Source organism: Camelina sativa, chromosome 8, assembly GCF_000633955.1.
Source record: "Camelina sativa cultivar DH55 chromosome 8, Cs, whole genome shotgun sequence".
NCBI classification, from domain to species: domain Eukaryota; kingdom Viridiplantae; phylum Streptophyta; class Magnoliopsida; order Brassicales; family Brassicaceae; genus Camelina; species Camelina sativa.
In genome coordinates this window covers 8,252,814-8,266,432 of record NC_025692.1, presented here as the reverse complement: position 1 = coordinate 8,266,432, position 13,619 = coordinate 8,252,814, and the positions used below count along the sequence as shown (strand labels likewise).

Genomic DNA, 13,619 nt, shown 5'->3' with positions numbered 1-13,619 from the left:
GTTTAGGGTTTAGATTTTACAATTAAACAAAATTATATGTCGGTTTGGGTTTATAAAAAATGGTTAGGATTTAGATGTAATAATTAAAAACTATAATATAATATTTAAATTAATAATTTTAAAATTGATTAATCTACCGAATTTATTTCCTTAATTAAGATTTGTTTCCTTAATTTAAAGGAGGTGAATAAGAGTGGTTCACCCCTAGGGGTGAACCCAAGAATTGTCCTTTTCTAAAACTTTCATATCATCTAAAAACCGAAGTGTCACATTGTAATTAGCGAATACTTAAATAATCAAATATACTTCCAAATAACATTATATGCTTCTTTAGTTCCATTGAAAAGTTGACGATGAGCTATAATAAGAAAATAAATTTTGATATTTCTTATAAAAAAAAATTTAAAATCTCATTCATATGATAACACTAAGTTTTCACCCGCGGTACACCGTGTGACTAAATTATAAATTATTGTATTTTAAATAAAATTTTAAATTTATTTAGTTTTCAAATTCTCAATTAATTAACTTTTATCTAAATAATTTATACAATTTATAACCTAATTAGAATGTTTTTTTTTCTTCTTACGTTTTTACAGTTTATAACTTAATTACGTTAAATTTGTTATTAGATAGAATATAAAATTTTAAAACACTTAGTTTTGTTTTCTATAATTAAACAGAGGTATATGCCTATATGGTATGTTAGTGTATAATTTGATGTGTATACAAATTTTTTTTTTTTGAATATTAAGAATGTGTTGTAGTATGTGTAATATTTTGTAGTTCATATACTAAATAATTTATAAGTTAATTTTTTTAAACTATGACTACGAATCTATAGTATATAAAATAAACTAATAGTTTTAGTGTTGGCTCTATAGTCTAAACCCACCATGCTAGGCGGATCACACAACATGTTCAAAGATTTTTAATCCGCAAAAACTTATCATACGAAACCCGTAAAAATAAAATATAGTATGTAATACTAAAAGTCACTTTTTATCAAATCAGTTTTTCAAATTTTTAAAGAACAATACCTCTTCACTCACCTCCTTATAAAATAAGGAAATAAAATCTGTATATATTTACAATTATGTTTGTTACCTTTTAAAACACTTAGTTTCTATAAAAAAAATCGAATATAAATAGAATTAGTTTGTTTATTAAATTAATTCTTTAATGTCAATGGTATGTAATTAAGTGTCAACTTCGAGATTTATTTTATAAATATCTCCAAAAATGTATATATAAATATTATGTATGTTTCAAATAACATATCAATTTCAATTTCATGAATTAATTTGAATATCTTCCAAATAACATTTGTTTCAGTTTTTGTCCGTTTTCGTATAATGTGGTCCACCACCTAATGACCAATGCTTATAAAACATATCACGACGACTAAAAATATAATAGGAAATAAAATAACTTGAGATTGTCAATGACGTGATTTGTGACTAGTTGATCAACAAGAAGACGGCCACGTTGAAAGCTTTGAATTACAGCTATACATTATAACAAAATACATTCACTATATATGTTTCCTTAACTGTACTTACGTGAACACTTATTTATAGTACGAAGACGTGTTTTGTTTCTCGCCCAAACCAACTCACTTTTTTATTTTTTCTTTTCTTTTTTTCTATTTCCTCCTTCGTCTTCAAACCAAAATCCCCATTTTCCTTATCTCTACAAGATACAGAAAAAAGAGAAAGATCTATAATTGTTATTTTTGAAAACACCATTTCTACGGCTGCAAATCTTCAAATTCTCCAGGTTAGTGTTTATTTCATTTCTCCTTCTTTATTTTTCTGGGTTCATTGTTGACAGAGTCCATTACATCACTTTGTTACGAAAATGCGATTCTTCATTTGCATTAATATTGATCATTTACTTGAGCTCTGATTTAGGAGGTCTTTTCTGATGATTCTTGCTTTTCTTAAACCCAAGAATGCTTCAAACACAGAAAATTAGGCTTAAACCCCAAAATGTACAATTGACGCAAGTTTTAATGCGTTTACTGTGTAAAACCAACGTACGTGCAAGGATGTTGTTAGATTTATCGGAGATTCATATTTTTGCTAGTACATGTAGTGATTTTATATAGGATCAAATCGGTTTTCTCAATCGATGAAACAATTTATATTGGTTACCAAGTCGTACGCGTGAATAAGCATAGCATTGTTTGGCCGGTTGAGCCATAACTTTGAAGTGGACCCGATGAGTTGATGGGTACATAGCAACCACACCATACATTTTTGAGATCTTTTGTTATTTTGTTTTTTTCTTTCCAAAAATAATTTTTTTTTTAATGACAACAAAAAGAAAGAAATATATATATATATATATATTTATATTGTTTACAGGAGTTTTTGTTTCATAAAAGAAAAAATTAGTTAGCTCTTTTGAATATTTCCTAAATATAGAAAAATTAAGTGTTAATATTATCTAAGAATTATTTGAAACTTGAAAATACAGATTTTTTGAATTGGTTTAGCTTTAGATCATTGACGTGGAACATTCCAAATGAATAGGAAGAATGAATAACCACGTAAAAAACGGTGTATATAAGGATTTATCAATGCACTTCTAAAATTACAGTTTATGTTTTCTAAATTACAACTCAAATTCAGAAACCACAAGGAAAGCTTTTATAATTCGAAAACCAAAAAAATTATGAAACTGTATTTTGTTCTCTTCTTTGTCCTTTCTTGTTGGGTTTTTTTTTTTACTTTATGATTGTTTCTTGATTTGAGGAGAGAATTCTTGGGATCCCAGATGCATGCAAGTAACATTTATAGGTTTCAAGTGCATGCAATTGTTTTCGATAAACAAACAATAGTGTTCTTCTTTTCTCTTTCTAGCCGATAACATCATTTTCCAATACATATAGGGCAAGTGAAGTAAGTGACTACGTATATACAGTCAAATTCCATTCAGCTTAGAAACCACAGCTGAGTGACAAACCACCTAGACTTTGCATATTATTGATATACATATTAGGTAGATGTTATATGTGGAGAATTTAGGTCAAATTGATTTTTAGTGGGCTAAACCACTAGACTTTTCATATCAGTTTGTGATTTTAGTAAATGTAAAACCCAAATTCATTTTTCCAGATCATGTTATAGAGAATTGTAAAGGGAAAAAGGCGAAAATTCTAATGAATTAAGAACTCGCTAGTAGGGCTGAGATTATTATCCGCTATCCGAGGATATCCGTATTTGTATCCGAATCCGCTCCGAAAAAAACGGATATTCGGATAAATGGATACGAATACGGATAGTGAAATATCAGATAAAACGGATACGGATACGAATACGAATACGGATAGTGCTAAATTTCAAAATGGATAACGGATATCCGTTTTTTCTCTGATACCCTGTATTATATTCGGATACGGATACGGATAATCCTAAAATTTAAAACAGATATTCGGTTTTTCACGGATATCCGGTATTAATATACGGAAATCCGGTATTTTTGTCCAAAATACATAGTATTTTATACAAACACGCGGTATTTTAGTCTAAAATACGTATATATTTTTTTTAAAAAAAAATTTACGGATATCCGCGAATATTCGCGGATAATCGAATTTTTAACGGATATCCAAAATTTTCGGATACGGATACGGATAACAAATTACAGATAAAACGGATATAGATATGGATACGGATATTCCAAAAAAACCGGATATCTGCTCCAGGCCTACTCGTTAGAGCTTAGAAGTCCTTTTCACTGGCCAATATTTTATTGTGAATATTCTCTAATATATATATTCTGTTTCCCCTCGCATATGCTTTTTTCAACCATCAAAAAATATATATAAATGCCAATTGAATTGACTTTAAGGGGTCTATACTTATCATCAATCATTTTTGTTAATGAATGAATCAAAATACTACAAGTGAAGTCAGAAGATTAATTTACTAGTATAGACTTTTAAAATAACGAAAAACTCATAGGTGTCAACTAATTAATTAGTATGTAAATATTTGAATTTGTTATAGGGTGGGAGAATAGAAGAAAAAATGGATCAGAAAACAAACTATGCGATTCAAGTAGAAGAAGAGCTTCCAAGTCTACTGAGAAAAGCCACAACAGAAGAAATGGTTGGCTTTGACAATTACAAAGATAGTGCTCAGCCTAGTCCTCACATAATCAGTCGCTTTCATCCTTCTCATAACTCCACGCCTACTTTGGTATATTATTTATTTTTATATATCACTTTCCACATTCGCGAAAATTGGATTATAAACTTATTATATAACTGACTCCGAGCAAATTATGTTACATAATATTTATATGGACAGAATGGTCAAGAAGCATCATCAACATCAATAGACTCAATGGAAGGTCATCATAACTACAATGAGACTCCACCATGGACTCATCAAAGAAAACCATCAATCTCAATGCCAACGTCACCAAATATTCTCATGATCTCTGATCCAACGACATCTTCATCTTCCGAGAACAACACAAAAGGTGGATCCACTGGCAAATCTGTCAAGTTTCTCTCTCAGCCGATCACCAAAGTCTCATCTCTCTACATAGAAACTGGTAAGGGTGACGATGATCGTCGTCGTAGCAATGATAATCATCATCATCATCAACATCAACAACATCAGAGTGGTCGTCAACATCAAGATCATATTCCGGCGACGCACAAGCTTAAAGACAATAGGTACAACTCGTTCAAGACTTGGTCGGGGAAACTCGAGAGACAGTTCACAAGAAAACCAGCTTCTATTGAACCGGAGACACCAAAACGGAATAACCCGAATATAAATACCAATGAAGCCATGCCTGTGGACCGCTACTATGATGCCTTGGAAGGTCCTGAATTGGAGACTCTACGGGTACGTACCAACGCTTATTTTTTGATATATATATTACATTTCAATTAATATGATTTAGTTTCGATCATATATTAAAGCACTACCGCTCATATAACTCTCTGAAATAACGAATACGGATACAACATACAAGAATTGCGTTAATATTTGTGATAAGCTTTTGCTTTAATGTTTTATAACACTCTTATTTTTTTCCTACGTCGCAGCCACAAGAAGAGATCGTTCTACCAAATGATAAAAAGTGGCCGTTTCTTCTCCGTTACCCGATCTCAACATTTGGTATGTGCCTAGGAGTGAGCAGCCAAGCCATAATGTGGAAGACCCTAGCGACCGCAGAGCCAACCAAGTTCCTTCACATACCTCTTTGGATCAACCAGGGTCTCTGGTTCATCTCAGTCGCTTTGATCCTCACCATCGCCACCATCTACCTCCTGAAGATCATCCTTTACTTCGAAGCCGTACGCCGCGAATACTACCATCCAATCAGAATCAACTTCTTCTTTGCTCCTTTCATCTCTTTACTCTTCTTGGCCCTCGGTGTCCCACCTTCCATAATCACAGATTTGCCGCATTATCTTTGGTACCTCCTTATGTTTCCTTTCATCTGTCTTGAGCTCAAAATCTACGGTCAATGGATGTCCGGTGGTCAACGCCGGCTCTCCCGAGTTGCCAACCCAACGAACCATCTCTCGGTCGTGGGAAACTTTGTCGGGGCCTTGCTTGGTGCGTCCATGGGACTTAGAGAAGGCCCTATATTCTTCTACGCCGTGGGGATGGCTCATTACTTGGTTCTGTTCGTGACTCTCTACCAAAGGCTACCAACCAACGAGACTTTGCCTAAAGATCTTCACCCTGTCTTCTTCCTCTTCGTCGCGGCTCCAAGTGTTGCCTCCATGGCTTGGGCTAAGATTACTGGCTCCTTCGATTATGGCTCCAAAGTTTGTTACTTTATAGCCATTTTCCTCTACTTCTCATTGGTAAGTTTTACATATAATTTTAGCTCATATGTATTTCCTTGTTCAGAAAAGTATTCACTAATACAAATCTTCCCTTTCTTTGATTTATAGGCTGTTCGGATTAATTTCTTCCGCGGAATCAAGTAAGACTTAAGCAAATTACTTCTGTTACGGACCATACGGTTCGGTTTTCAGTTATCCGCTGGCTTAACTTCTTATACACTCTTTATTTATTTCCTTGTAGATTTTCGTTGTCTTGGTGGGCGTACACATTTCCGATGACCGGTGCTGCAATTGCAACCATCAGGTATGCAACAATAGTTAGGAGCACCATGACTCAAATCATGTGCGTGGTCCTCTGTGCCATTGCAACGTTAGTCGTGTTTGCACTGCTTGTGACCACCATCATCCATGCCTTTGTTCTTCGAGAACTTTTCCCCAATGACCTTGCCATAGCCATCAGCAATCGCCCAAGACCCAAACAGAATAGCCACCACCGGTGGCTCGACCAACTGAGAAACGTAAGCTCAGAGAACATCGAGAATTACTTGAAATTCACAGACTCGGACAGCAGTCACAGTAATGATCTAGAAGCTTGCAATGTCAAAATTCAAGAGAGTGACTCGGCGTAATTCGGAAGATCACAAACATTTTTCAACCCCTGATATAGATTCGTATCCCAAGTTTTGGTTTTGATTTGTTGTGTCTCTGACACAAGTGAGGAACTAAGTAACCTATATGTTGCTGTGGTTCTAATGAGCATGTGTGTAAAGTAGTAGTAAACAAACGGAAGGGGTTGTCTACAGTGGTGAAAACGAACAAGTATCTCTTAAACCGGAACTATTTACAATGTGCTGAACCAGAAATCTCATAAGATATGTAAACTTGTTTCGTTTCAATAAATAAAAAGTTTTGAGGGGTTATCATTGTATTAACAGCATGAGATATATGATGATGGACAATATTTTGGTTCGAGTCAGATCAGCTAAGCTAAGAGTTTCAGTTTCAAATAATCTACTTTCAGAACTTAACGGATACCAAAGCACTATACTCAAGCCTGTAGTACAAAAGGGACAACAAAATAATCATCTTACCAATTGGCTAACTAGGGGAAAGTTCTGATCAGATCAGCTAAGCTATTAAAATTCTCAGAACCATATGACATAAGAACTTGAGATATATTGGAAAATCTCAATTTTACATAAACAGATTACAGAAACAGAAATCAAGAACCTTCAAGAAACAAAAGGCATAAGAATCAAAAGCTTGAACTCAGCAACAAACTAGCAGTAGAATTCCACATTGTCCTAGGAACAAATCTATATTCTCAAAGCCAAAGTGACAAAATCTTCAAAAAAAAAAACCTAGTTCCTGTACAAAAGATTTCGATGCATACATACCCGAGGAAGTCCAATTCAGTTTCGATTCGTTCCGATTCATATCCCATTCAGCCGCCAAAGAAAGAAAAGAATCCACGTTTCTTAGGCTCTTCCTCCACCATAACAGCCTTCATACTATCTTGCTCCACGAGTCTCCAAGCTGCCTGCTCAAATGCCAATCCCGCAAGCGTTGGTGGCTTATTCAGAACAAGGGGAAACCCTCGGTTCGTGCTTCGGATAACCTCAGAATCTTCAGGAATCGCACCTAGCAACGACAACCCTAACATCTCCTGCACATCTAACACTGACATCATATCCTCTCCTTTGATCATATCAGTCCTCACTCTGTTCACTATCATCTTTATATCTCGTATTCCATCGCATTCGAGTAAACCCGTAACCCTATCTGCGTCCCGTAACGCTGTTATATCCGGAGTTGTTACAAGAATCGCTTCATTAGCCGGAGTAATGGCCGTTATGAATCCGGCATCGATTCCTGCAGGGCAATCGATGATGATAAAATCAGGCGAACCTTCCGGTCTAGTTTTCAACGCATCGACAAGCCATTCCAATGCTTTGCCACCAAATCCCATCGGAAGTTTCGATCTAGGTTTCGAGATACAAAGCAATTCGAAATTTGACCAGCGCTTATCGCGTACCAGAGCTTGATCTAGACGGCAATCTCCGTTTATAACCTCGACGCAGGTGTAATTGACTCGATTCTCTAACCCTAGGAGGAGATCGAGGTTACGTAGCCCAAGGTCCGCGTCAATGGCTACAACTGAGAAACCGTAACGAGCGAGAGAGAGACCGACATTTGCGGTGGTTGTCGTCTTACCAACTCCGCCTTTTCCGGAGGTGATTACAACGATTCGCGGCGTTTCTCCGGCGAGCTCAGGTTTGCGATTAAATTGAAGAACGGATCGTATTGGACTCCGTCTGCTGGGGTTTTTGACGAATCTTGGTGAAGATGATGTTAGAGGATTGTGTGAGAGCGACGACGGAAGCAGAAGAGATTGATGATTCGTGGAGAACAATCTCAGAGACGCCATTGATGATAGTGCTGCTTCAGCTATGTTTCGCTGAGCGTTGTGGCTTGAGAGTTGAGAGGGTTTACGGTTTATCAAGAACTTTTTGAGATTCCGGTTTTTAATTTCTCCACTCTAAACCGGTTAAAGATTTAACCAAACACACAAATTATGTGTTAGTTCTACCGGTTTATTATGATTCATCCGTTTTACAAACAAATGGCGAAATGAACAATCAAATACTCTACAAGTTACAAAACCAAACAAAATTATACCAAATACAAACCGAATTTGAGATACCGGTACACCGCTTTGATTTACCGGTTAATGTATTGTGTCCCCTCTATTTTTATCTGCCAGCGTTGGTCATTAGCTGAGAGAACACTTGGCTGCTACTGATTATGCCTGAAGTTCCATCATCTGCACTGTCCCTCTCTGTGTTTGAGCCACTATAAGGACCTCGTCGAGCCGTTCCTGAACCGGTATCGTCTCCATTAACTTCTTCAGGCTTGTCTAATGGTCCGGATTCTTGAAGCTGAAGCACATGTTCCAAATTCCACAAAACATCACCTATCGTCGGTCTATCCACGCCATAATCCGCACAGCATTTCTCTGCAGTTTCAGCGAACTTCTTTAATGAGCACGGTTTGATCTGATCAGCGATATTCGGATCAACGATTTGATCGAGCATTCCTTTCTTTTGCCACTCTATTGCCCATTCTGCTAAATTCACTTGCTCCCTGACAAGCAACGGATCAACAGCTGGTCTAGCGCAAAGAACTTCGAATAGAACAACACCAAATGAATAAACATCGGATTTATCCGTGAGCTGTTGTCTTCTGAAGTATTCAGGATCAAGATACCCGAAGCTTCCTTTAACGCCAGTGCTCACATGTGTTTCATCAATACAAGGACCTGATCTTGAGAGTCCAAAGTCTGCAACTTTGGCTACATAGTTGTTATCTAGTAAGATATTGGTGGATTTTATATCCCGGTGGATGATTCCTTGCGAAGAACCGGTGTGAAGGTAATGAAGACCTCTGGCTGCACCAATGCAGACCTCAAGACGTTGTTTCCAAGACAAAGGCGGGTTGGTGGATCCGTATAAGTGACTTTTGAGCGGTCCTTTATCCATGTACTCGTAAACCAGAATCATCTCAGACTGTTCTTCGCAGTATCCAACAAGCGAAACCAGATGGCGATGACGGATCTTAGAGAGAATGGTTATCTCAGAGAGAAACTCTGGTAAGCCCTGTCTTGAACCAGGGGAGCCTCTCTTCACAGCTACTTTGGTGTTGTCTTTAAGAGAGCCTTTAAAGACCATCCCAAATCCGCCAACTCCGATTACTAAACTTTTGTCAAAGTTATTGGTTCCGGATTGTAACTCCGCGAAAGAGATTCTCAGAGTTTGATAGCCACTAGAACTAATAGTTCTCTCAGTTGTTCTACTGTTAGAACTGCCTCTAAACCTCCTCAACGGTGTCCATCCAGTGCTCTCTGAATTCCTCGTCTTGGTGTTCTTGCGCCTGCACATGCACAAAACACACAAGAAGAGTAGAGACAAGAACACAAATCCTCCCAAAACCAAGCCAACCACGATCCAAACAACACTTCTCTTTCCAGACCCCTCTTTAACACTCACAGTCACAGGACTCACAATCCTCATGATCTCAACTCCATTCAATAAAGCATTAACTCTCGACGGATTACTAAGATCAGACGGTCCAACACTAATCCTCAACATTCCAGAACGATCAGACTCAGCAACAAAATCAATGTACAACGGAGAAGCAAGCACATGGAAGTTAAGCGTGGAGAGATCAACATCTTTATACGCAAGATGATCATTGATAAAGACATTGAAATAAAGCTGGTTAAGCGAAGTACTCACGACATCACAGAAATGCAAACGAACCAAATGTAGAACCTGTTTTGAATCAACAGGGAACCCCCAACTAATGTTAAACCTTGCCTGCAACTCCTGATTATCTCGGTTCATCTCCTGAGCAGTCATGTAAACATTATCAGGAGCAATCTCTCTCGTGGCACCACCTTTTTGATAATTAGGAGAATGAGTAGTCCAAGCACGTTTCGCAGCAGCTCTCAACAGAACATAATCGTCATCAACAACCCAAGTCCTCCACAATGTATCATTAAACGGAGTCAATTTCGAACCACCAACGTTGATTCTATGAACAGTCTCAAGAACTTGAGATGACAAGTTACTGAAGATTTGAGCAGAGTTAGGGATAACAAGCTTAGTTCCATGATCAATTATAAAATCAGTAGGTGCTGAAAACACTTCAACCGCATTAACAAACCCAAATCCAGAAGCTTTAGAAGGGATAAACGAAACCTCTAAAACAGGATCATCGATTTTGAGTACGAATTCTTTAACGACGACGGAGCTAGCACCGAAACTGTTCATCACGGAGAACCCATTAAACAAAACTCGAAATTTCGCAGACCTTAGGTCAAAGCTCGAAGCTTTAAAAGGCGCGAAATGGAGACGGATAAAGTGAGTGCCTTTGCTGGTGACTTTGAATTTGTATGACCCTCCTCCGGTGGGGAAAACACGAGCCGTGTGGTATAAAACGGGTGAATCCGGAGATGGGTTCGGGTCAGAAACCGAAACGGATCGATCGGTTGAGAGGAAACTCGAGCCGGGGTTGAAGGAGTCGCTGAGAAAAGAACGGATTGAGAAGAAAGATGTGCTCGTATTAGCTCCAGAGTTAAGAAGGTAGTTATCAGTTGGAGTGAATGAAGAAGCGAGACAGAGATGAAGATGAGAGAAGAAGAAGAAGAAGAAGAAGAAGAGAAGGGTTTGGATTAGATTTATTGGAAACGCCATTAGAGTGAAGCTTTTGGGGAGAGGTTTGAGAAGGTTTTTTGTTTTGATGATTGATGTTAAAGGAGAGAAGAGAGTGCGTGTTTGCTGTCGCTTCTCTGTATTCATTTTTCTTTTTTTCCCCCACTAAAGTGTGAGTGAAAGAGGAAAGTGTTTGTGAAATCATTATCGAATTCTGTCAAACAACAATGGGAAACCAAAGGAAAGGAAAGCTTAAACCTGCTTTTTGTTTTTTGTTTGTGATTCGGTGGCAATCATTTTCAAAAAAAATTTTGCTTTTTTATATAGTTTTGATTTTTTTTACTGATTTGGTAAAGTAAATAAAAGGAAACTTTAGGTTAAATCATTTTCTTAAAGCTATTAGTAAGCATGTTTAGTTCATTTTTAGTCATGAGATGTGTTTTAGACTATAAAGAGAACAGAGAATCTCGTTGATTAACCTTGGTGATTAATTGATTATTGTGGTTTTGATTGCTCAACGCCTCAACCAACAAGGTTCTGAGTTTTTTTTTTTCCTTCAAATCTGATTTTATATAACATAATTCAAAATTACAACCGTGGAAGCTTCCACTTTTCACCTATTACAAAGGTTGGATTATCACATGATGAAAGATAATCTCATTGTTGCATAACTCTAAGTGGCCAACGCCTTTTCCTTCTAAAGTTAATTCTAGATCAGTAAACTAACCGATTAAACTAAAAAGATGAAACAAAGATCAGTACACACTGATCTGCAACCATTTTTCATCTTTTACCTGCAAGTAGATAATCATGATCCAAAAAATTCTAACCATACATGAAAAGTAAACAAACTTTCTACTATTCCTGCTTTGAAGATAATGCAGTTTCTCAAAAAAACCTTGACAGTGATTGCAGAATGACATTATCTCTTTTTTGGAGGTATCTGAATTCCTCCACCTTTGTACTCTTAAACCTTTTGCTTTAGTTTTCTTTCTCTATCTTTAGCTATCTCAGCTCTTGGATGTTTGGATGACTCTCCTACTTCAAATTTGGATGCTTCTCCAATTTCTACATTTTTTAAAGCTTTTGAAGTGCTTTCATGATCATCGGATGGAGTCACATTAGAGCAGTTTGAGGATTGTATTCTGAGACTTGACGCCCTTTTTGGTTTTGGTATTGGTACCGCAAAGTGTTGAACATTTTCAGCTTTGAAATCTGGAAAGTAAGGAGAAGCAGTCGCTATTTCCTCTGGATTAAGAGGAGGGGTATCCACTCTTGGAGGTTGAGAAATTGGTGCTAGAAATGATCTATCTGATATCTGAGATTGTGAATTGATATTGTCCCTGTTTAACACATCATTCTCAACAACTCTATTCTGATCAAGTCTTTCGGAGATTGCAGGGTTAACTCTATTAGTCGAGATACGTTGAAGGAATGGACACTGAATCCTATGGTGAGTCATTCTGTAACAGTTACTACAGATTCTCCTAAGACGCTCATACTGAAAGCTTATCATTGTTGTTTCTCCAGATCTAAACCTGATTCTTCGAAAGAAGCGTAGACAATCAGTAATTCCAAACCTTATTCTTACTCTGATACACGCTATCTGAGTTAGTTGTTGCTTCATGAAAATCCACTGTCACTATTTCTCCAAGTCTTTTCGCTATAAGCTCCACTGTCTCATCAGAAACATATGGCAGAGGGATGTCACAAATTTGAACCCAGAGATCGATAGTAGTTAGAAAATCTAAGCTTGGAAAGTCCTCCCATCTTTGGAAAGCAACAAACCAATTATTGAAAACCCATGGTTCCCTTCTTTGCACTGAGATAAGATCTATTTCTGATTGAAAAAGAAACTGAATAAAAGTACCATCCAGAACTCTTCCATGAATCTGTGAAGCAAGACCGCATGACCTTGGTAGAGAAGATATCACAGTCTGAAGATTCTGAACAGTTGAATTCAGTGGTATAGCGATCAGACTTAACCTACCGCTGCTGCGTATGCAGAATGAGGGATGAGTATTTCTGGATCATCACGTCCCAAAACCAAGTTTTGAATTTCATTCCACATCTCGACAACCATGAAAAGGTATTTAAAAAGAAAGAAAAAAAAAAGAAAGAGAAGATGAGGTAGAAAACAGAGAGAAGCGAAGTATTAGGTAAAAAGGTTAACTACGAGGGTATATAAGTAAAAGAGATATATGAAAAAGAAATAAGAAGATACTTAAGAGGAAGGTTTGCTAATATCTAATATATAAAGAAAGATTTATAAAAATAGTAGAATAATATTATAAGAAGTTAAAGGAAGAAAAGGTTAAAAACCAAAGAAGATAACGAAGAAATTTTCACATTGATAAAAGACCAGTCAACAAAGACTAAATCTTATCAAGGAGAAAACTAAGGATAATATAAGAAAAACAACCTCTTCATGCAAATGGCCAGACAAGAGGACAAAAGACAAACCTTTCACCTTAGGTAATTTTAAGTGGAGATACCATTCCTCTTATTGAAGTTACTTTCTGACAAAACCGACTCTGATGGTCTTAGACAGTCAAAGAGGAAAATATGTACCCTTCCACTTC

General features: G+C 36.8%; 3 protein-coding genes and 1 pseudogene across 4 annotated transcripts; 1 reads left to right on the top strand and 3 right to left on the bottom strand.

The window, feature by feature from the left end:
* On the top strand, positions 1,589-6,752 carry LOC104706700 (S-type anion channel SLAH3-like). 2 transcript variants are annotated; one of them, XM_010422909.2, is made up of 6 exons: positions 1,589-1,779; positions 4,017-4,208; positions 4,320-4,868; positions 5,072-5,842; positions 5,933-5,964; positions 6,066-6,453. In XM_010422909.2, the coding sequence occupies exons 2-6, from the start codon at positions 4,038-4,040 to the stop codon at positions 6,451-6,453; spliced, it is 1,911 nt and encodes a 636-aa protein (XP_010421211.1). In that variant the 5' UTR covers positions 1,589-1,779; positions 4,017-4,037. The 2 variants fall into 2 exon arrangements, with proteins under 2 accessions (XP_010421211.1, XP_019083918.1); XM_019228373.1 differs by lacking the exon at positions 1,589-1,779 and having other exon boundaries at positions 4,038-4,208; positions 6,066-6,752.
* LOC104706699 (putative septum site-determining protein minD homolog, chloroplastic) lies at positions 6,981-8,316 on the bottom strand. Its single transcript, XM_010422908.1, has one exon. It carries the CDS (start codon positions 8,250-8,252, stop codon positions 7,269-7,271), a length of 984 nt encoding a protein of 327 aa, XP_010421210.1. The 5' UTR covers positions 8,253-8,316; the 3' UTR covers positions 6,981-7,268.
* Positions 8,378-11,264, bottom strand: LOC104706697 (probable receptor-like protein kinase At5g24010). Its single transcript, XM_010422907.2, has one exon. The coding sequence runs from the start codon at positions 11,182-11,184 to the stop codon at positions 8,578-8,580; it is 2,607 nt and encodes an 868-aa protein (XP_010421209.1). The 5' UTR covers positions 11,185-11,264; the 3' UTR covers positions 8,378-8,577.
* LOC104709321 lies at positions 12,005-13,120 on the bottom strand (annotated as a pseudogene).

Excerpts from the sequence above, each read along its gene's own strand:
- LOC104706700 (XM_019228373.1), top strand. The coding sequence starts at position 4,038 with ATGGATCAGAAAACAAACTATGCGATTCAAGTAGAAGAAGAGCTTCCA. Across the intron at positions 4,869-5,071 it reads CTGAATTGGAGACTCTACGG|CCACAAGAAGAGATCGTTCT; the intron begins GTACGTACCAAC and ends CCTACGTCGCAG. Across the intron at positions 5,843-5,932 it reads TTTTCCTCTACTTCTCATTG|GCTGTTCGGATTAATTTCTT; the intron begins GTAAGTTTTACA and ends TTTGATTTATAG.
- LOC104706697 (XM_010422907.2), bottom strand. The coding sequence starts at position 11,184 with ATGAATACAGAGAAGCGACAGCAAACACGCACTCTCTTCTCTCCTTTA.
- LOC104706699 (XM_010422908.1), bottom strand. The coding sequence starts at position 8,252 with ATGGCGTCTCTGAGATTGTTCTCCACGAATCATCAATCTCTTCTGCTT.